At 46.8% G+C, this 23,676-nt stretch overlaps 1 protein-coding gene across 1 annotated transcript; it reads right to left on the reverse strand.

The window, feature by feature from the left end:
- Positions 1 to 5,913: 5,913 nt before the first annotated feature.
- On the reverse strand, positions 5,914 to 21,966 carry LOC143833329 (solute carrier family 22 member 6-A-like). Its single transcript, XM_077329057.1, has 10 exons — positions 21,571 to 21,966; positions 19,445 to 19,548; positions 18,365 to 18,519; positions 17,136 to 17,304; positions 15,719 to 15,842; positions 13,988 to 14,103; positions 12,358 to 12,572; positions 10,158 to 10,266; positions 7,650 to 7,853; positions 5,914 to 6,450 (listed from the first exon to the last, which is right to left on the reverse strand). Exons 1-10 carry the CDS (start codon positions 21,964 to 21,966, stop codon positions 6,291 to 6,293), a joined length of 1,752 nt encoding a protein of 583 aa, XP_077185172.1. The 3' UTR covers positions 5,914 to 6,290.
- Between the last annotated feature and the right edge of the window lie 1,710 nt (positions 21,967 to 23,676).

Genomic DNA, 23,676 nt, shown 5'->3' on the forward strand with positions numbered 1-23,676 from the left:
ACCTTTTTGTGCCCCTATAGCTTCAGGAAGCGTTTTGTGAAACTCAAAAGCTTGCTCCAGGCTGCTGTACTGGTGGGTTCTGGCTGCTTTGAACATTGGTAGGCAAACAGGTCTGATTCGTAAAGCCCACATTGAATTGTATGGGAACTGGAGAATGGTTTAGTAGATCATCTGTACACCGCCCGTGGCGCCGCGGGCGCCACGGACTAAATAAAACAGTAAGGGGTTCTGGGGCGGGATGTGTCCGGGATGAGGAAGGGTCCGGATTGGACCCTTCCTCATGACAGACAACCGGAGGGACCAAACGGCAGGCGCGAAGCGCCTGCCGATTGGTCCCTCCGATTCCCAGCCCCAGCAACTGCGAGCCGCGCTCAGCGCGGCTCGCAGTTGCTCCCGGCCTGACGTGGTGAGAGGCGCGAAGCGTCTCTCACCGCGTCAGGCCGGCCCCAAGGAAGCCCCCGCCGCAAACACAACACAAGACTCCAGCCGCCGAGAAGCTGCAGAAAAAAAAAAACACCCCCGGAGGAGCCTTTCGCCGCTAGCGCAACGAGAGGCAGCAGAAAAAAAAACCCCTGTAGGAGCTCCAAGCCGCCGCGCCGACGAGAGGCAGCAGAAAAAAAAACCCCTGTAGGAGCTCCAAGCCGCCGCGCCGACGAGAGGCAGCAGAAAAAAAAACCCCTGTAGGAGCTCCAAGCCGCCGCGCCGACGAGAGCTAGCAGAAAAAAAAAAACCCTGCAGGAGCCTTTCACAGCTCCAAGCAGCAGAAAAAAAACCCCGGAAGGAGCCTTTCACAGCTCCAAGCAGCAGAAAAAAAAACCCTGTAGGAGCCTTTCACAGATCCAAGCAGCAGAAAACAAAACCCTGAAGGAGCCTTTCCCAGCTCCAAGCAGCAGGAAAAAAAACCCCTGTAGGAGCTCCAAGCCGGCACGCCCACGAGAGCTAGCAGAAAAAAAAAACCCTGCAGGAGCCTTTCACAGATCCAAGCAGCAGAAAACAAAACCCTGAAGGAGCCTTTCCCAGCTCCAAGCAGCAGCTCCCTGTAGGAGCTCCAAGCCGGCACGCCCACGAGAGCTAGCAGAAAAAAAAAACCCTGCAGGAGCCTTTCACAGATCCAAGCAGCAGAAAACAAAACCCTGAAGGAGCCTTTCCCAGCTCCAAGCAGCAGCTCCCTGTAGGAGCTCCAAGCCGGCACGCCCACGAGAGCTAGCAGAAAAAAAAAACCCTGCAGGAGCCTTTCACAGATCCAAGCAGCAGAAAAAAAAAACCCTGTAGGAGCCTTTCGCAGATCCAAGCAGCAGAAAACAAAACCCTGAAGGAGCCTTTCCCAGCTCCAAGCAGCAGGAAAAAAACCCCTGTAGGAGCTCCAAGCCGGCACGCCCACGAGAGCTAGCAGGAAAAAAAAACCCTGCAGGAGCCTTTCACAGATCCAAGCAGCAGAAAAAAAACCCCGGAAGGAGCCTTTCACAGATCCAAGCAGCAGAAAACAAAACCCTGTAGGAGCCTTTCCCAGCTCCAAGCAGCAGAAAACAAAAAAACCCTGTCGGAGCCTTTCACAGCTCCACGCAGCAGAAAAAAAAACACCTCCTGGTGTCCCCTGGGTCCTAGCGCCCATTGCATTCCTGGTTGCAATGGGCTTTCTTGCTAGTTCATTCATAAATTCACTCATTCACACCCCTCCCTTGTGGCTCAGAGCTGTTTACCTAGAACAGGGGTCCTCAAACTTTTAAAACAGGGGGCCAGTTCACTGTCCCTCAGACCATTGGAGGGCCGGACTATCGTTTTTTTTAAAAAAAAACTGAACAATTTCCTATGTATACTGCACATATCTTATTTTGAAGATAAAATGAAGAAGCCTCACCAGTGCCCATATTGGTGGAACTCCACTTTTATTTCAGGCTCAAACTGGTGTGGTGTGGGAACCGGCACAATTACAGAGTCGGTCCCTCCACCACCATTCCAGTTCACACTACCCTGTGCAAACTGCACTGCGATTTGTGAACTCGCATAGGAATCTGATTGCATAGGTGAGATTAAGACCCATGCAATCAGATTCCACTGCAGGAAAAAAGAAGGCACATATGCCTTTTTTCTTCCAAATTTAATGTGAGTTCAGCCATACAAGCACATGGCTGAACTCGCACTGCTCAGAGATCACAACAGTGTGAACCAGGGCTTACACAGCACACAGCATACAACATCATACACAACTGAATAGCAATCAGAATATTGCAGTTTGGTGTAGTGGTTAGGAGTGTGGACTTCTAATCTGGCATGCCAGGTTCAATTCTGCACTCCCCACATGCAGCCAGCTACCTTGGGCTCACCACAGCACTGATAAAGGCTGATCTGACCGAGCATGAATCTCAGGGCTCTCTCAGTCTCACCCACCTCACAGGGTGTCTGTTGTGGGGAGAGGAAAGGGAAGGCGGCCGTAAGCCACTTTGAGTCTCCTTCGGGTAGAGAAAAGCGGCATATAAGAACCAACTCTTCTTCTCCTTCAGTAATATCAGGGCTCTCTCATCATCCCCTCCCTCACAGGGTGTCTGTTGTGGGGAGAGGAAAGGGAAGGTGACTGTAAGCCACTTTGAGACTCCTTTGGGTAGAGAAAAGCAGCATAGAAGAACCAACTCTTCTTCTTCAGTAATCTCAGGGCTCTCTCAGCCTCACCTCCCTCACAGGGTGTCTGTTGTGGGGAAGGGAAGGGGATTGTAAGCCGCTTCAGATTCCTTCAGGTAAAGAAAAGCGGCATATAAGAGCCAACTCTTCTTCTTCTTCTACTGTCAATTAAATTGGGTTTCCTACTCCTTCGCTGTCTGCAGAGCTGGATTAAGTTCCCATGCAATAACACTGAGCACTGACCATTTGCATTTCCTCTGAGCACTGACAATTTGCATTATCATTGTTATGCCACCCACCTAGAAACCACCCCAACCAACTAACCAACTTCAAAAAAAGGCTCTCCTTATGTTAAAAAAAATCCTAATTGTTTTAACGTGGTGGGGGGGCGGGTCTCTCTTCGGAGGAAGGCAGCAAAAAGAGCTTGGCAAAAGAGATCCGACGGGAAGGTGGGGGGGGGGGTAAAGATTAAAATCCTTGCAAGAGCAGTTTTTCTAAGGCAGCCGCTGTGCGCTGCAGACCCTGCGCTGCTTTGTAAACCTCATTTTCCTGTTGCTACTCTAAGCTCAAGCCAACTAACCAACTTAAGAAAAAAGGCTCTCCTAACGTAAAAAAAAAAATCCTAGCTTGTTTTTAACCTCGATCAGGCAGCCGCTGGCTTTCCACAGGCACACTCGTTATCCCTCCAATCACGCCAGAGACAGAGGAAGAATGAAGAGACGGAGAAAAGGCGGGACTCAGAGATTGCAGCTCAAATTTCACACATGCGCACCGCAGGGAGTCGGCTGCTGACAGGCGGCTGGAGGGAAAAACACCCGGCGGGCCAGATAAAAATCGTCCGGGGGCCGGATTTGGCCCGCGGGCCGTAGTTTGAGGACCCCTGACCTAGAACATAGGAATAAGTATAGTAAAACAACTTCAAATAATATAACACTAAAACACAACAGAATATGAGTCCAATAGCACCTTTAAGACAAACTGACTATTTCTGTACATTATGCCATCTTGGTGTAATGGTTAAGCGTAGCAGCCTCTAATCTGGAAATCTAGGTTTGATTCCCCGCTCCTCCAATGCAACCAGCTGGGTGATCTTGAGCTAGTCATAGTCCTGTTAGAACTGTTCTCTCAGAGCAGTTCTGTCAGAGCTCTCTCAGCCCCACTTACCTCATAGGGTGTCTGGGGTGGGGAGAAGATGCTGGTAGACCCAAGGTTTGATTCAGGATAAGGCCACTTCGTATGTTCTGTAAGAAAGTTCACCTCCACAACTGAGCTTTTCACAGGGAACCCCTGGTAGGTTACTGTGAAAACTCTGGTTCCCTAGAACACAATTTGTAGATTTGTAGGGAACCGTCTTCTTATAGGAGGTTCAGCTAATCAGGAAGGAAACCCCCTTGGGGAATGAGAACAGCAGAGCTTTGGTTAATGTTTGTTAATTTTTTATTTCACTCTTCTTTGAAAATCTCACAAACACAGATGGTGATGGTTTTAAACCTTGTGATTGCTTGTCTCCAGATACAAGTTAAGTTTCAGCATAACCTACTTTGCAAGGATAAAATGGGTTGACCCCTATTACTGTCCCCCTGATATCCTAGACTGGGGTTCAGCATTATGGTGGTTAGGCCTGAGCCAACTATTCATGTGAACACTCTGCAGAGTGCCAAAAGTTGCTTCTTGCAGTTTCCAGCACTCCTTGTGAAAATGTTTGAGTAAATTGCCCTCACTTGCCACTGCTCACGCTAAAACTCAGACCGTTAATGCGTTCGAGACATCCATTATTTTAGCCTCGCTTTGGATTTCCATTGGTTGCTGCAAGTTGACACTTTGCTTTCCACATTTGGGCTTTCCTCTGCTCATTTTCCAGCCATATGAAATTTGCCATATGTTTTCCGCATTGAGAATTGGAAGGAGGCAGCTTCCCATGATGCTTTGCTCCCTGCGTGGTAATTCAGAGGGCAATTCAGGTCTGTGCCCGAAAGGGCAGATTTTAATGTGGAAACAGATGAAAAAGTCAGCCTTTTAAAAATGCAAATCGGAGCAATATTCCTAGTGTGGAAATGGTCTCAGTGGTGTCATTGTACTGCCAAATTTAATTGGTCATTTAGTGTCTTAATGTCATGATTTCTAAATGAATAGAATGACTCATGAGAATAACCCTGGAAAAATGAAAGAAGGAGGCCGATGGGGAAATCAGTGGTGCTGAACAGGGATTTTGAGGGGGAGGGAGGGCAGGATTATTCATAGAATTGACATCTTGAGGGAGCAATTTCAGACCCATCAAAATCACTAGTTTTGATGGGAAAATACTCATTGGGGATCTAATGATTGAAAGTCATTACTGTGTTTATTGCAGTCACAGTCAGGGATGCTCTAGGCCAGTGGTTCTCAACTTGGGGGTCAAATGACCCTTTCGCAGGGGTTGCAGCAGGGCAAGTAGCTTGGCCGGGGGGCACCATCCACAGGGTCGATCGAGATCAAACATTTGACTGTCAGGAGCAGCAGAAAAGAGTGGGACAAGAGGCAGAACTGAACCGAGAAACCCCGGGAAAACCCCCAATTTATATACAATCATGAACAATGGATCTTTACGACATTGTTCAGTTTTGGTTTAATTTCTGTGAAAGGACACTTGCATAATTTTATGGTTGGGGGTCACCACAAGGAACTGTATTAAAGGGTCGCGGCATTAGGAAGGATGAGAACCACTGTTCTAGGCTGATCCTGCGTTGAGCAGGGGGGTTGGATTAGATGGCCTCTATGGACCCTTCTAATTCCGTGATTCTAGGATTCTCTTTTTTTATACCATCTCACCTTTAAATGTTTTGTCCCCTCCAAATGTAAAGTGACTTTCTTCTTCTTGCATCCCAAGAAAATGGTTTTTGTTGGGGTCATATAGTGTTCATACAATATGGAATAAAAAAATGTCTGTCTGTCAACCTATTTATGATTTTGAACATGTGACACTATCAGCCAGTATAGTGTGTGTGTGTGTGTGTGTGTGTGTGTGTAGGAAGATAACCAGGTATAAATTTCCTTCCTTCCTTCCTTCCTTCCTTCCTTCCTTCCTTCCTTCCTTCCTTCCTTCCTTCCTTCCTTCCTTCCTTCCTTCCTTCCTGTTGATACATCTGACCCTGCTACATAGTACTCATTGCCAAGCGGCAGCTTGGTGTAGTGGTTAAGAACAGTGGCTTCTAATATGGAGAGCTGAATTTGATTCCCTGCTCCTCCTTGGGGTCGTCACAGCCCTGATAGTGCTGTTCTCACAGAACAGTAATATCAGGGCTCTCTCAACCGCACCTACTTCACAGGGTATCTGTTGTGGGAAGAGGAAGGGAAGGCGATTGTAAGCTACTTTGAGACTCCTTTGGGCAGTAAAAAGTGGGATATAAAACCAACTCTTCTTCTAAAAGTCACAATGGGTGGATTTTCAATGTCACAATGTACTGAAACCTGATATGTGTGGCAAAGCCTAATATGTGTGAAAATCCACATATTGTGCTTTCCAGACAAAATGCTTAACATGTGTTCTGGGAGGATTGCATGTAGCTTGTTTGCCCTGTACGCTCAGCCAAAATGTATCTGATGGAAAGAGTTATAGTGCTGTAGTTAAAAATGCCACAACCATGACTATCTGAGTTTTCATTGGAGGTTCTGTTGAGATGGTGCATTGGCTTCTTCTATGACTTCTGATCCTCAATGACTGCAGGGGCGTCTCTTTTTTCTGGGCTTCTGACTGGCCTGGAATCTGTGAACATTCTCATACCCAGGAAGACGCCATCTTGAATGGTGAAGACTTTGTCTTTGCAGGTTTCATCTCCCTTATGTTGCTTCAGGTTCCTAGAGAGAAACAAAAGGGATCAAGGTTTAGGACTGATGCCATGGGTCTTTGAAAGAAAAAATAGATGGCAAATTTTCAAAAAGAGCCTCATGGGAGTGTCAGTGTCAAATCCTGATAACTCTCAGTTTATGAATACCTCGAAAATATTCTTATTTATTTCTTTGTTTGTTTGTTTATTTATTTATTTATTTATTTATTTGTCATATTTTTAGGCCACTACTCCCAGCCAGCTGGCTCATGGCGGCTAACAACATAAAACGACACAATAAAATCAGAGTCCGGTAGCACCTTTAAGACCAACGAAGATTTATTCAGGGCGTGAGCTTTCGAGTGCAAGCACTCTTCCTCAGACACTCGAAAGTTCACGCCCTGAATAAAGCTTTGTTGGTCTTAAAGGTGCTACTGGACTCTGATTTTATTGTGCTACTTCAGACCAACACGGCTACCCATTTGAATCTAACATAAAATGACAACAGTTAAAAACGGTAACCCTAAAAAACTCTCTGCCTTCTGATTTCCTAAATTGCCCCGGTTGCATCCCCTTTGCTGGATGCCGAGGGTGTTGGAGGAGAGGCAGATCTCTCTCCTCTATCTGCCCAGTCTCAACTAAAGGCCTGGCGGAAGAGCTCCATCTTGCTGGCCCTGTGGAACCAACTCAGTTCTGTCAAGGCCCTTAGCTCTTCCGGGAGCTCATTCAGCAGGCAGGGGCCAGGGCTGAAAATATATCCTTCTCACATATTCCTCCTTGATGTCTTGACCCGTCTATCCTAAGTCAAATCCCTAAGTTTCTAGTTTTGCTTGAAACAAGAAGCCAAGAAGCCAACAGAATGCCAAAGTGGCTGCTCTTCTGTAAGATCCTGTTGTGGCGTAATCGACATTTACTTTAGTCAAAGATGTTACTTGGTAAAGAGAGTTTATTGTAGCTGCTGTTGCAGAAGTCAGTGCTCTGAGGAAAGCAGGGCTTTTCTGAGGCTATGTACTGGGCAAAGGTTTATTTGCCAGACTGTTCCCCTCAATGCATCTTTCAGCTGCCTAAAGCATTGCGATTCTTCTGTTCTTTCCTTATGCAAAGGAGCTGGTCTGCAGAAAGCATTGATTAAGTATATATTTATTCTTTCACAAAATAAACTTCTGACACTCCCTTCGTCATTTTCGTTTTACCAGGTGCTCAAAGGCAGCTTTTCATTCCTGGACTTACTGACTCTCCACGTCTTCCACTATATCAGGTAGCGGCACATTCCGAGTTTCCGGGAGAAAGCAGGCAGCAATGCCAGAGACTATGGGAGCCGTCCCATAGATGACGAGAGGAAGGGAGGGGGAATATTCGCTGGTCATCCTCACCAAGGGAGCCACAATCCCACCGATACGTGCCATGGTGTTGCCAAAGCCCATTCCGGTCTGCCTGCCGGGCAAGGAAGCAGATTGAAAATGCATCATCTCTTGCGTTTTCAGTGATTTTTTTTAAAGAAAGAGAGGTATGTGTGTGGGGCAGGGCATTGCGCCCTAAAAGCCTGGCGAACTCATCCCAGGCATGTATGTGCTGGCTGAGATAGTTTTAAGTCGTACTCTGGCCTTTGAAATGTGTTCACACTCTGGGTTCTGGTGTGGTTTGTTTTTTTAACTAAGATGACTTTTGTTTTGGTTCCTGCACAGTCATGCCAATACCGTACAAATCTCAATGTTGATTTGCAAAGCAGATGAGAACAAGTCAATGGCTTTCATTAGTTAAAACTGGGACTGTTACATACGCTCTATGAAGCAAAAAACAACAAATATTTGAATGCTTCTTAATGTGTATTGATCTTTGCCATGAGGATTGTGTGTTTCTGTACAGATCATTATTTTAGAGAAAGCAAGCCTGTAAGAATAATGATATGCAAGTCGCTGCTATTAAATAATATGCATGGAGAAGTTTGGTTAACCTTTAATGATTTCACATACGTAGGTAAACTTCTTTGATAAAACTATTATTTATACATTAAGTGTTGATAATAAGATAGAGATATAATAACATGGGTTCTGAACTCAAAATCCCAGTTAAGAGACATCATAATAAAGGAGATTTATCCCTATCTAAGAAGAGAAATTGAACCCTGGGGGGATCTGCCCATCCAGAATTTAAAATGCTTCTGGTACTTATCTGTTCCCTCTTAATAAAACAGTAAGGGGTGTTGGGGTGGGCTGTGTCCGTGATCAAAACTCCCGGATTGGCCCCTTGGCACCGGACTGACAAGCGGAGGGGCCAATCGGAAGGTGCGAAGCACCAGGACAGACCAGAGTTCCAGAGTTCCAGAGTTCCAGAGTTCCAGGGCAATCTGGAGACATGGCTGCCGGTCTGCTCCTGACCACCGCAGGGAGAGGAGGTCAGCAGGGCTGCCAAGGGGGAATGAGAACAGAGGCTGTGCCAGCCCTTTTCGCCCCAAGGCTGTCCTAACTGTCAATCCTATTGCAAATTGCCTTAGACCCTGACAGAGCTGGCAGGAGGCTGGAGAGTGAGACAACTCCTCCCCTTCCTCTTCCCACTGCCAAGCTCTAGTGCCCGTTGTATTCTTGGATACAACGGGCTTTGCCCCTAGTGTCAGATATGACCTGTGGCATTGCAGGATCAAGTTTTATCATAACGGAAGAGGGAAGGCCCAGAATTTGTGGGGAATTGCTGACTCTTGATTTACTGCAGCTTATGAATCAGTAAATTAGAGGCTGAAGCAAGAGCAGAGGTTATCTGGGAAAGGTTCTGGGACTTAAACCTGGAACTGTGATGCTGAGGCCGGGCCCTAGCCCCAGAAATGTTTGCACTCAGTTGATTGGTGCATTAAGGAAGTACAGCCTTGACCCTTGGATTTGACAGACAGGCAGGATGACGTTTCTCAGTGGGCTATTCAAGATACAAATAATGGGAGCCTGTCTTTCTGTCCCTACCCCCCCACCCCCCTACCCCCCAGCGTGTGGCAATTCTGGCTTCTTAACACAAGGCCTCTGTTTAGCTCCAAGTACAGTAGGGTTGCCAGCTTCCTGGTGGGGCCTGGAGATATCCCAGCATCCGTTGCTCTGACCATTGAACTTGGTCCAGAAAAGCGGGTATAAAAAAACAATCCTTCTTCTAAACCATGCAGCAGCATGTCGCTTAGGAACAGGCAGGAATGGTGTTCATACATCCATGTTCCTGTGCTGCCCGCTACCACTCCTCCCCTGTCTTCCATTACATGCAGGCAAAGGGACAGGCATTAGAGTGGCTATACCCAGACCCCCCACCCCAGTCCTGAAACCACCCCTGTCCCCTTCCTTTCCCTTTCCCTTTCCCTCCCTAACTGTGCTGTAACCCAGACCAGCAAAGAAAGAGCAAAAGCCCTTCTAAGTGTGTGGGGGAGGAGAGGTCATGTGGCAGTGAGTTGCTCTGTGTGCCATTTTGAAAGTGGATCTCCGTTTTTGTCTGCAGTAGCAATACTCTTTTGCAGCCACTCAGTAGATCTCTCTGTGAGCCAGATTAAAATGGATTAACCTTTTCCCTCCTGCTTAAATAGCAAAACTCCAGGAACACTATGAACCATGCTCAGAATGTGCACAATGTCATGTGAACATTCGCCTTTCATGTGTGTGCTTCCTCCTTTCCATGTGGGAGATGGGCAGGAAGTCCCCTTGTGGAAGCAGCCCATGTAATCTGGCCCACAGGTAAGGGCTCCTAGTTAAGTCGAAAACTGAGCGTTACCTGATTACTGTGGGGTAAAGTTCTCCAGTGTACAGGAAGACACAGTTGAAAGAAGCTGCCAGGCAGCCTTTCCCCAAAACAGCAAAGATGGTTCGCAGGATCTGCATATCTGAGGAAAAGATAAATTTTATATTTTGCAAGTAAATTTAAGTTGGGGAAAATATGCATTAGAAATTTCTCTCTAAATTATAGCTGCGGTATTGATGCTCTTAATTAACTACCGTTTTGCTCCATTTTGTGCTCAGCAAAAACTTCCTGTCCTCACCGTTCTGGTGCTGGGTGGGGTTTTATCCCCCCTGGTCAAACTGGCCTGAACGCTCTTTTTCCGAGCAGTTGGAATGCTTGCAAACATTCCACAGCCTCACGCTGTTCAGCCAATGGCTGTAGGTGTGGTTTGCAGGTCACAGGCAAGTAATGAATCCTAAACGTGGGTAAACCTGAAGGCTGACCATCCCAGAAGACTTTTACAAAGGCTTAAAGATTAGGAATGGTACTGATATTATGAACAGATGGGCAAAGCTCTTTCTGATTGTAATGGAGGAGGGAGGAAAAATGCAACTAAGACACAACCATTTCTTGGTTTGGTTAGTTTAAAAACAGCAGCAGAAATGGAAACTGACATTCAGGAAGGAGTACCTATGTGTGATCACTCCTGTTGCTGTTTGCCCTCGAACCCAGCCAGATCAATCCCCACCATCCTCTGCTCCACTAACCAGCCAGTCCACTAACCAGCCAGTGGAGTGCTCTTCTCAGTCGCTGACTTGAAGCTTTTCCTAGTGTTCCTAGTATTAGCTCCTTGTCTTTCACTCGGGGGAGCTAATTATTGTGGTCTTAGAATCATAGAGTTGGACGGGGTCTCCAGGGTCATCTAGTCCAACCCCCTGAAGAATGCAGGAAATTCACAACTACCTGTCCACCTACAGTGACCTCAATTCCATGCCTAGATAATCCTTCCCCCCCAACCCCCAGAATCCATAGTCAGTCTGGACTGGAGGAAATTTGCCTCTTTAAATCCACTGCAATGTGGTGTGGTCTAGGACTTAGTTGAAAGAGTTTATAGAATCACAGAGCTGGAAGGGGCCTGACCTCCCATCTAGTCCAACCATCCACTGCTGATAGTTGACAGGCTCCTGCTTAAAGACTTCCAGCAAGGGAAAGCCTACCCACTCCCAAGGTAATTCGTTCTACTGTCAAACTCCGTTCACCATTAGGACATTTCTCTATTTCAACCAACATTCACCCTCCCATATGATCTAGTCTTGCCCTTTGGAGAAACACAGAACAAGTCTTCGCCCTCTTTCATGGGGGGGGGGGGTCCCACCACCCATTTTGAGGTAAAAGCCGCCTCCTCAATTGGCTCACTTAGCCTGTTTCAGTGTTAAGTTTGGTAACAGGGTTGGACTTTCAGTCTTTCCTGTGAGAATTTCTGCTTGTCAGGTCCCTGATAAAAGTGCAGGATCCCTGCTAGAAAAAACAGAGTGGCCTGTGGGGGCAAACTTATCCTCAAATCACCCTCCAGTCCAGTGGAATAAGAAGAAAGGCAAAACAGTCCATTCTTCTCTTGAGGTAAATAAATTAAACCAGGAGAACAGCCAAAGAACAGGTATGATCTTAATTATTAGGAAGTATTCAGTTTTTGGAGAAGGAAAAGCTGGGAGTATACTTCCATCTGGAAACATACCTTCTGCTCACCTTCTAGATCAGGGGTAGTCAACCTGTGGTCCTCCAGATGTTTGCGGACTACAATTCCCACGAACCCCTGCCAGCGTTTGCTGACAGCAGCTCATGGGAATTGTAGTCCATGAACATCTGGAGGACCACAGGTTGGCTACCCCTGTTCTAGATCACCTTCTGATCTAGAAACCCTACAATGTGTGGGCTCTCTGTAGTAAGTCAGTAGTAAAAGGAATGGTCTCTATACTTGCTCAGGAATTGCCTTTTTTCTATTCAGATGCTGTTGGTTGAACACTGGGAAAATGTCTTGCTGTCAGAAAGCTCAGGGACATATCTACACCTTTGAGATGATCCTCTCTTCCCTAGGGATCCTTGGAAATAGTAGGCATGAAGGATCTCATGATCTCTTGGTGGTCAGTTCCCTGCATTTTTATAATTCCCAGAATCCCTCTGGAGAATGTGTGGCAATTGAAATGCCATGAAATCAACATACCACTACTAGTGTAGTGGTACCATGAAGCCTCACCTTGCGAAACAAAGATGTTGGCAACGATGGAAAACCCTGCCAGAATGAGTGACAACGCCTGGGTGATGCGGCGGCCAAAGTAGCAAATCACTAGGAAGGCGATGAGCTTTGCTGGGATGTCGACAGCCCCGAAGATGACCTGGATGAGGTATATGCTGACCCCAAAGTTCTGCAGGTCCATGGCCAACCCGTAGTAAGCAAAGCTGGTGGAGAACCTGCAAGTGGGATTGGATGAAGCAAAACCGAACCCAACTGAGACAGAATTCTTCAGTCAACTGGAAAGCTAGGCTTGGATCTCCAGCACCCTGGAGAGCTGCTGCCATCCTCCAGTAGCTGTCCAATGGTGGTGGTGGGGAGACCTCTGTCTGATAACCAGAGAGTCATGGATAGTTGGGACAGGCAGTGCTGAGATAGAAGACAGCTCTTCATATGCTTTTTGTTCAACAGTTCCGTGAGCCCCTGGAAGAGGTCATGCAGGGCTTAGGTTCATTGCTAAGTAGAAGACAGCCACTCCTCTTCCTCCTTTTCAGCAGATTCTGGCAATGCTTTCGCAGTCCCCCTGGCACCACAATGCCAGGGTATTCATACTTTTCAGCCAGGCTTTGAACAGTAGTTAGTTTTTAATTGCTAACGAAAAGTAATTTGTGCCAATTGCTTTAGTGATTTATGCGGAGCTGCCTTTAAAATCTTTTATTGATGATTCCATTTTTTTTTGCAAGGCCTGAAATTTTAAATGTCACACCTTACCTTGAGGATGTTGTTTGATTTGGAGAGGTGGGGTAAGAATGCTACAAACACATACAGGCTGGGAGGGGAGGTCCTGGAGCAGCATCAGAACTCCTGCTTTGCTTGCACAAGGTCCCACATTCAACCACTGGTCCTCTGGCTTGCTACCACTGATCAGAGTAGACATTAAAGAAGTCAGCAGTCTGGCCAGTATAAAGCAGCTGCAGAGGTGTGGGCTGGGTTTCCAAAATAACAAGGAACTAGGGATCTCAGCCTAGATGACTGAGAAAGCTCCCTTAGCATGAGATCTTGGAGAGTGGCTGCCCATAAGTCAGAAAAATGTTTTGCCCAGCCAAATTGGCCACTGCTAAATCCCAAACAAAATCAATGTAATGCTTTTTTATTTGGGCCAACTCAAATGACGCAAAACGTTTTGCAAGCTTTCGAACTCACAACCTGTCCTGATGAAGAGTTCTGATGAGCACCGAAGCTTGCACAGTGTTTTGTTGTCTCCAATGGACTTTGTCTGCAAGAGTAGTCACTGTTGGCCTAGATGAATCAATGGTCAGAGTCTACTTTATACACCTGCAACTAATCCTTGCAGTGCTGCCTGTAGACTTTGTCATCCTTTAGAATAGGGGTAGTCAACCTGTGGTCCTCCAGATGTTCATGGACTACAATTCCATGACTACCCCTGCTTTAGAAGGACTGGTTGTGCTAACTAAGGAGAGGTTTGCATTCGAGATGCTAAACACGTATCCGTTTACCTGTGTATACAGCCGACTGACAATCCTGCCATGGAACAACCTCAAAAAAGATCGCTAGCCAAATTCACCCAGCAAAATGTTTTCAGCTTCATGCTTTCCCTGTCTTGCTCCTCAACCCTCTTTCCACCCCTCCTTACCACACAAGGCACAGGCAGCCGGTTAGTCGGCGTAAGACCGGCGTGCGCACAAGGTCAGCTGCAGTAAACTTTGATTTGGCAGAGGCCGCTTCCTTCTGAAGGTTGGCTGTTAGGACCTGCAAGACAGACAGATGAAGTTTCTGGTGAAGTCTAATTTCCCAGCCTCTCTTGACTCAGGCAGGCTTCAGTCAGGGGTCCAACCCAGGAAGGGTCCACTTGGGAGCCCCAGATAAAAACGTGACAAGTCAGAGTCGAGTAAGAGGAAGGAGAGGGCGGAGACATGACCTCATTAACAGCGAGGCTAGGAGCTTGGCATCAGAACGAAAGAGCCGGGCATGAGAAACAGAAGTGGATCGCCACGAGGCATAGAGCAGGGGAGGGCTGCTAGGCTGTCTGCCGCAAAGGAATTTTGAATACTTCAAAATATATGTTTGTATTTTAAATTCTGCTTTAACATTTGAAATGTATGTGACCTTGGGGGTCTTGAGCTGGGCCCCAAGTCCACTGACCTAGAGGCCTGGCCTGCACATGCAGCAGAAAGAGATGCTGAGGACTCTGCGGTGTGCTGAGGGGGTAGAATGGATGGTACCACTTCAGGGAAGGTGGGCACATTAAAAAAAAAAATTCTCCTATATGCACAGTTCCCTGTGGGTGAAAACGAAGTCGGTTTAAGGATTCATGGGACCTTAGCAGAACACAACTGATGCTCTTACTTGGCAGGGCACCCTTCCCAAGGAGAGTTGGAACTTTGGAAGCAAATGGCAGGAATTTTTTTTTCTTGCGGTCTGCATGCTGCATGAGCATTAAGACTCCCTAACAATCATAGTGTGAAGGCCCCTTAGCCGTACAGCACCACGGGGTCTCTGGAACAGCGGGGCCCATAGCACATGCTCCATGTGCTCCTAGGATAAACCGCTTTTGGCGAGGCTGGAAAACCTACCTCTTCTGGAGGGCTTTGAGGCCAAATAGGGAATGCCTGCTGGGGAGAAGGCAGAAGGTGTCCCTAGGTTGGTTTTAATGTGTTTACTTGACAAGTAATTACACTGTGGAATTCATTGCCAGTGGTCGTAATAATGGCCATGAGCACAGATGGCTTGAAAAGGGGCTGAGATGGATTCATGGAGGAGAGGTATCTCCTGTATTTTCCCACCTGGAGAGATGACAGAAATTTTCCTGGCAGCAAACTGAGCCTATGTGGTAGAGGGGTTAGAGTGCCAGACTAGGGAGTCCTGTGTTCAAATCTTCCCAGCCATAAAAGTCATGATTTGACTGTGAGCCAGCTACGCTCTCTCACGCTAACCTACCTGACAAGGTTGTTTTGAGTACAGGGGAGAGCAGTACATGCCAACCTGAACTGTTTGGAGGAAGTGTTGGGTAACAAATATCATCGAATATGAATTGTTATACAGGGGAGGAAAATATAAAAATCCTCAAATTGTACTCTGGTTGCAGAATTCAGATTGGCAAGGAGTAAACAGAATTCTGAAAACATTTGGCCAGATTTTCTATGGCTGACTCTGTGTGTCCTCTTTTTCCTAGGGGTGCCACTACTCCCCCCCTCCCCAGGCAGAATCCTGGACTTGGTTCTTCGGCAGGCACCAAATCAGAAAGTGCGGTAGAAAGGTGTGATGGTATGATTGGGAGAGCTGGACCTGTTGAAGCCCAGCCTGACAGCATTCAATGGCATAGGTACACTCCCAGCACTAGAAGGTGGTGACCCTTCTGCCTTACCTCTAAGCTCAGCTTCTCCCCTTGTTCCCTCTGGCCATTCATCCGTGCGACTTTCTGCAGTTCTTTTAATGCCTGTTCCAGTTTGCCAGAAGTGGCATACCACCGGGCTGACTCTGTGAACCACCTGTACAAGAGAATGTCAGGGGTGGGGCAAAATGGGGAGGGGAGGTCAAGAGGGAAGGTCAGAAGGACAGACAGCAACACCCTGACATTCACTGCATTACTGTGCAGAAGGAAACCACCTTGTGCTGACAACCGATCACCTAGAAGAAGAAGAGTTGGTTTTTATACCCCACTTTTCACTACCCGAAAGAGCCTCAAAGCAGCTTACAATCACCTTCCCTTCCTCTTCCCACAACAGACATCTTGTGCGGTAGGCAGGACTGAGGGAGCTGTGACAGGACTGCTCTGCAAATATAGCATTATCAGGATTGTGACTAGCCCAAGGTCAAGCAGCTGACTGCAGTGGAGAAGTGGGGAATCATTCCTGAGGTGCAGAAAGCCACACCTGAAAGAGTTTAAAAGAGTTACCACAGTCTCAGTTAGCCGTGATCACTTCCTTTGATGCAAATCAATCTTGGGAGGTTTACAAGAGCATGCCTTAAACCGAAAGATGATCTTGAGATAATTTGGAACAGATTTGTTTATTTGTTTATTTGTTTATTTGTTTATTTGTGTGTTTGTTTGTTTATTTGTCTATTTGTCTATTTGTTTATTTGTTTATTTGTTTATTTGTTTATTTGTTTATTTGTTTATTTGTTTATTTTCTGTCTGTCTGCCTATTGCTTACTGTCTTGGTGTGGTTAACAACATTAGTTACAATACAATAAAACAGTTAAATTAAAATAAGAACAACAAACAATAAGCTTCCAGCAGCTGGTAGAAACAGATTACCACCTTCCTTGGTCCCGATGTGGGAACCCTCGGTGGGAACCCCTGAGAGATTGAATAGCATTGGAATTGCAATCAGCAAGTCATTTGATGAAGTCAACCCTATAGTTGTGTTGCTAAGTTGATAAGAAGCTAAACTGCACCTATGTGCTCACTAGTGACACCAAAAGTAACACCAAAACACGATCACTTCCTTTGATGTAAACCGAGACTGCTGTTGCAGGTACAGGAGCCAAGAACTGGCTCAAATGCTGACAACCTTGATATGTCCCCAGTTGCTTTGCTGCTCTCGTCAGTCTGCTTCCACTCCACTCACTGTATTTTCGACCTAGCCACTCCCTGGGAGTGTTCTGAAGAGTTTTCACTAGTGTGAACCTCCAACACGTGCACTCTTCCTGGTCCCCAATCCCCCCCTCCACTTCATGTGGTTTTGTAAAGCCTCTGGGGTCAGAGATTCTGACTTTCTACCGGCGTTCTGCTCTGAAGCCACGTCAAGCCCTAGCAGGAAGCAGGCGAGAGTACCTACCAGCCATAGAGGAAGAAGGCCAAGTACGGAAGGGACACAGCCAGCTGGAGCCAGCGCCAGTCGCGGATGGTGAAGGCCAGGCCGGCTAGGATGAACTGACCGATGCTATAGCCATACCCGGTCACCATGCTGACAGTGGCCCGAGATTGCATGGGGGTCCACTCGACCGCTGGAAAGAGAAGGAGAGCTGGGTTGTTTTTTGGTACCCTGCCTTTTACTAACCGTAGGAGTGTCAAAGTGGCTTACAATAGCCTTCTTCTCCCCTTCCTCTCCCCACAACAGACAACCTGTGAGGTAGGTGGGGCTGAGAGAGCTCTGAGAGAGCTGTGACTGGCCCAAGGTCGCCCAGCTGGCTGCATGTGGAGGTGGAGTGGGGAATCCAACCCAGTTCCCCAGATCAGAAGCTGCCACTCTTAAACACGAAACCAGGCAGGCTCTCAAGAGGAAAAGGCAATAGGATAGTCAACTCTAGTCGAATATTTCTGTAGCCAACCAAAGGCATTTGAAAAACAGTTCCAAAAGCAGTTATGCAAAGCTTGCTCACAGACGTTCCAGATGCATTGACTATCCTATTGTATTGATTTTCAATTTTGGAATCCCTTGAGAAAGACCTATTTACCGAAACGAGAGTCATTAACGAAGACTGCTCATTAAAGAACTATTTGAAGCTCGAAGACTCCTTGTCTATCTACTTGCTATGCTAGATTCAGCGATCTTGTCCTTTGGTTTAATTACTATCCCTTATTTTGTGTGCCAGCTCATCTGCATCTTCACAGGTGGACGTTGCATCATTTTCAACCTTTGGGCCCAAAGATTTGCCTGACCCTGCTAGAACTGCCATAGCACACCAGCAGTGTTCAAGGCAGCTGTTTCCAAGGCTGCTTTGAGAGATCACCATCTTCCTGGGTCCTGATGTGGGAACACTTGGTTACCCGGGAGATATGCCCTTTGCACACGCTCAGAGGGCTTGCGTTATTTCACCCACGGGTTTGGACTGTGCTCAATATAGTGATCAAGAGAGATTCTTTTTATGGGGGAGGCTGACTAAGCATGCTCCCGAGGAAGGGGGGGGAGGGAAAGGTTACTTCAGCTCTGATTCCAAGCTGGATACCTCGCTGAGGCTTTATGTGTCACGGTTCCAATAAAACGGACGTATACCCTTGACCTGCCGATGCGGACACCGACCTTGCAAGTAAACCCTTTAAAGTTTCAACCCAAAAGGAACTCACAGAGTGACGTGCAGTTCAGTCCGACGCCTGAGACAGCCATTCCTGACAGGAAACGAAGGATGCAGTAGGCCGTGAAGCCGGGGGCAAAGGCGGCACAGGAGCCTGAAATGGCCATTTGGAGACAAGACCAGATCAGCACGGTTTTCCGGCCAAACCTGAGGCAAAGAGAGGTGCATTTTTGTTATGGATGGTGATGGTGGCTCCCCAGTGGCCACCCTAGCAGGCAAGAAGAACCTGGCAACAGAGCTGGCGAGGTGCCACCACTGGAAAAGCCCTGTATTTGGCTACCACCTCCCTCCCTCAACTCTACAGGAGGGGGCAGGGCAGAGACAGCATGTAGCATTTACCAGGACGACCGATTCGGAGGCTTCATTCATACCGCCTAGTGCAGGGGTGGCCAAATTGGCAGGGGCTCATGGTAATTATACTCCATGGACATCTGGAGAGCCTCAGTTTGGCCACCCTGGCCCAATGTTAGGAGCTAACGTTGCACATTCTGCTCCTTCGAAGCCTGAGCATACAAAGCCCATAGTAAATTTAGGAGGGTTGCCAACTTCCAGGTGGAGTCTGGAGGTCCCCTGGAATTACAATTGATCTCCAGATGACTTTTTCTCCCTGGAAAAAATGGCTGATCTGAAGGGTGGACTCTATAGCCATATGCCCACTGAAGTCTCTCCCCTTCCACAGGCTGCCCCGCCAAATCTCCAGGAATTTCCCTACCCAGAGTTGGCAACCCTAGGCCTAGTCTGCACACACAGGATAATGCACTTTCAATGTGCTTTGGCAGCTGGATTTTCCTGTGCAGAACAGGAAAATCTACTTCAAAAGTGCATTGAAAGTGCATTATCTATTGTGTGCAGACTAGGTCCTAGTTTCATGACATGCCAGCCTTTTTGGCCGTGATGCTGAGCTGCTGTGGAGGTTTCTTGATTGTATTGGCCTGATCCCACAGGACAATTCATTGATTAACTGTTACAGGATGTAAACCCCCTCCCCTGAATGTCAGGATCTGCAGCTTTGCTGATTCCTGTCGAGAAACGAATTCAGCGGTGGTAACTGAAATAAACAGAAGCCTCTTACTTGTCAGAGAGGCCCCCGAATACGACTGCGCCCAGGAGCACCCCGGCCATGTAGATTGACTGAGCCATCTGCTTCAGAGTTCGGGAGTCACACACTAAGTCCCACTGCAGAGAAGGGGAGGGATAAAAAGAACAGTCCACACACGCCCAGGGGGGTCTCTACATTGGAAGTGGAAATGTTGAGTCATGATTTCAAGATTCAGTTTTGAATGTGCAGCTGCAAACTCTTTGCTGTGCCTTGTAACACATTACCCCATCTTGAGTTGCTTGGCTTTCGATTTTATCTGACTTAGCAAAAGATTAAAACAAAATGCCATCACTGTTTTTTTTCCTCTGTACTCAGTCTATCCATTGCTGAATAAAATGGGGTTTATTTCTTAGATTTACTCCCTTGACCACCTTTTTTCTACTGTGAGGGGAAGGAGAATATGAGTTTTTTAAACATGTCTGAGTCAGAAGAGTTAATTGGGATAATTTTGTTTGTTTCAGATTTCACCATAGGGATGCTAACTTTAGGTTGCAAAATTCCTGGGGATTTGGTGGTGGATCCTGAGAAAGGTGTGATGTGAGGAGAGAAGAGACCTCAGCAGTGTATAATGCAGGGGTGGCCAAACTGCGGCTCTCCAGATGTCCACAGACTACAGTAATGCTGGAGGGGCTCATGGGAATTGCAGTCCATGGACATCTGGAGAGCCACAGTCATAGTGTCTACCCTCCAAAGCAGGGGTAGTCAACTTGTGGTCCTCCAGATGTCCATGGACTACCATTCCCATGAGCCCCTGCCAGCAAACGCTGGCAGGGGCTCATGGGAATGGTAGTCCATGGACATCTGGAGGACCACAGGTAGACTACCCCTGCTCCAAAGCATCCATTTCCTCTATGGGAGCTGATCTCTGTAGTCTGAAGATCAATATTCTGGGAGATCTTCAGGTTGGGATGAGTTATAGTCCATTCCAAACAATGAGAAGAAATGGGGATCACACCAAGGTAAAACAAAGAGAAAGAAACAAATGGTGCGAAAGACAAAAGATCTTCAATGGTTTAATAAACTCTACGCATTTCGCGTTCAGCTTCGTCAGGGGGAATTTACTTTTAGATTTCTTTTCAGTTCCTTTCAAGTGTTGTATGGAAAGGAATCATAAAGGATTCTAAAAGTAAATTCCTCCTGATGAAGCTGAACATGAAACTCATAGGGGTTATTAAATCAATAAAAAGGCTTTTCACATTGCACTGTTCATTTAATTTTCTCCATTCCAAACTACCAATCTGATCCTATCCTAGGCACCTATGAAAACCTCTCGCGTCTATTTAAAACTGGAGAATCATAGCTGGGAGGCAGAATTCAGTCCCACTGGAATCCAAACACAAATCTTTGGGTCAGTCCTTCTTGCTCTAAATATGTACAGGTGTTTGATGTTCACATCATTCCAAGGAGGAGGAACAATTCTGAGAAATTCAAAAGTTTCTGTGAAAGCCCATGATTTGGCAAACCCGTACTTTCCACCATTTCTTTTCAAGTTCTTTAAAAGTCACATTTCAAGGAAAAAATGTTTAAATGGTCAAAAGGTGAAACATTGGAATGCCCATCAAATTTAGAGTCCAGTGGCACCTTTAAGGCCAACCATGTTTTAGTCAAGGTATGAGCTTTTGTGGGTGACATTGTATCTGAGGAAATGTGCGTGCACACGAAAACTCATATATCGTGAATAAAACTTGGTCTTAAAGGTGCCCCTGGCCTCTAAATTTGTTCTGCTGCTTCAGACAAATGCAGCTACTCACTTGGATCTATTGTTTGAATGCAGAATGTTTTACCAGATTTTGAATTTGCTTATTATTTCGGAGCAGAAAAGTCATTAAGTAGAAGTCAACAATATGCTTGTTTATTGCTATAATGTATTTATATCCCATAATTCGCCATGTCTCAAGGCAGCTTTTGTATTTAAATTTAAAACATACAATCACACCCCCAAGCAACCAGGCTTAAAAAATGCTTGCAACCTATTTCCCATGACAATGACCTTCCAGCACAATTTTACAGGACAGCAGATGTATTTTGTCCTGCTCAGTTCTTGGCTGCCCCCTTCCCCAGGTGTGGCTTGGCAGCGATCACCCCGGGGACTCTCCTACCTCTGTTACAATGGTGGATGTGAAGACAGTTGTATCGTAGACCCATCCGTCCGGACAAGCTTCTGTCCCTTTCTCCCTGTCCTGTGGCCCTGTCCTGTTGGAATTCAGGGACGGCCACTGGGTACTGATAAACCGATGGCATTTCTGCAGTGTCCAGTTGCCATTGCTGGGGCTGGAGGTCCTCAGGAAGTCCTTGCATTCCAGGTTTTCTGTTGCATTTGTGTTGCATGTGTTGTTAGCGGGGTCCCTGCAGCGGTGATCGGGAACGGCGGCTGTGAAGTTCTGCAGGAGGTTGTGGTTTGCCAGGAGCACTATTGGGAAGGTCAGCAAAATCACATTGATGACTTGGAAACGACCCATGCCTCCAACCTGGTCCAAAAGTTTGGCAAAAGTCATGGCTGGGCCAAAAGGTCCTGTAGAGGCAATAGTAACACTAAAGTGGTTGTCGGAAGGAATATTCAAAAACGGGCTCAGTGTATGCTTGAAGATTCAGAGGTGCCGGTTGTAAGTTGCTTGTGGACTGCAGAGCCGGGTTTGATTCCCACTCCTCCTCCACATGAAGCCTGCTGGGTGACCTTGGGTCAGTCACCGTTCTGCCCCTCAGAACTTTCTCGGCCCCACCTACCTTGCAAGGTGCTTGCTGTGGGGGAAGGGGAGGTAATTGTAAGCCAACTTGAGACTCCGCAGTGTAGAGGAAAGCAGGGGGTATAAAAACCAACCCTTCTTCTTCTTCTTTGAAAGAAATTGGAAAGCCCTGACTAACCCAGTGGAAGCTGTCAGAAAATTCCAAGTGCTTTCCGCTTCTGCTCAGCCGCTGTGGGGCTTTTTTTTTTTTTTTTTTTTGGTCCAAATGGTCTACGAACGAAATAGTTAAGAAGAGATGTCTTAGATTTCTCCTGCTGGTGAGCAAACAGACCAGGCCAGCATCCGGCTGTGCCCTTTGTTTTTGAGACTGATCCAAAGCCACGGAGAAACTTGGTCTCCCTTGGGTGGAATGCCTGTGAAGAAGCCAGTCAGGTGTTTTCCCTTCTCTAGGAACCTCTGCAGGAGGTCTAACAGGGCACAACAGAATCAGGTCCCAGCCTGGTGCTGCTGGGGTTTTTTTTTTTGCTTTGGATTAATCTCCTGCGGCGTCTTAGCGGGCTTATCCAGTTTAATTGGATGCATGAAAGTGAAAAGGAGAGGAATTTGTTTCTAAAGAATTTAGGTGATATGGGAATAGTGAGGGGGACCAGCAGAGTCAGCGCTGACAAGGAGAACCTGCTGAAAGACGAGATTTTCATTTGCATTAGCCAAAGAAAATATGATGAAGGGAGCTTTAACTCTTGAAAGATCCTAACTTGAAAAATCTGTTTGTCTCTAAGGTGCTCCTGGGCTCATATCTAGCTGTTCTACCATCATGGCTACCCTGGGAAGGGGTCTGCTATAGCTGCTGTGTAGACCCAAAGCCAAGTCAGTTGCCTCAGGGCTCCAAGGCCACGTTGGCCTAGGCCATTCCATAGTGACCGTGTCTGTACACTGTCACACATGCGGTTTACAGGTCTGCCACTATAATAACATTTTGGGCGTACAATGCAAACTTAGCTACCTACAAACTACATTTTCCCTTCCCCTCTTCTTCCAAGAAATTGAGGGGCATGCATGATTATCCTGTCCTCCATTTATGTACTGACACCAATCATTGTGGTTGATGGGACGGACACCCAACAAATGTCCTGGATGTGTGGGGATTTGAACATGGGTGTGTCAGGTCTTGGTCCTGTTACTCAAATAGGTGGTCTCCTAAGTAGTTGCAGGATCAGCCTAAAGCAGGGATAGCCAAACTGTGGCTCTCCAGATGTCCATAAACTACAACTCCCATGGGAGTCACCCCTGGCTAAAGCATCCGTGATAAGTAGCTATCAAGGGGGATATAGATGGTAGGGGCTCATGGGAATTGTAGTCCATGGACATCTGGAGGGCCGTAGTTTGACTACCCGTGATCTAGATCGTATGATAAATTTACCAGAGAAAAAATGGTTCTAAATACAGGTCGGGGACACTGGAACACTTGCTTTGCATTCAGAAGATCACATGTTCAGTCCGAAGAAGAAGAAGAAGAGGAAG

Source organism: Paroedura picta, chromosome 1 (genome assembly GCF_049243985.1).
Source record: "Paroedura picta isolate Pp20150507F chromosome 1, Ppicta_v3.0, whole genome shotgun sequence".
NCBI classification, from domain to species: domain Eukaryota; kingdom Metazoa; phylum Chordata; class Lepidosauria; order Squamata; family Gekkonidae; genus Paroedura; species Paroedura picta.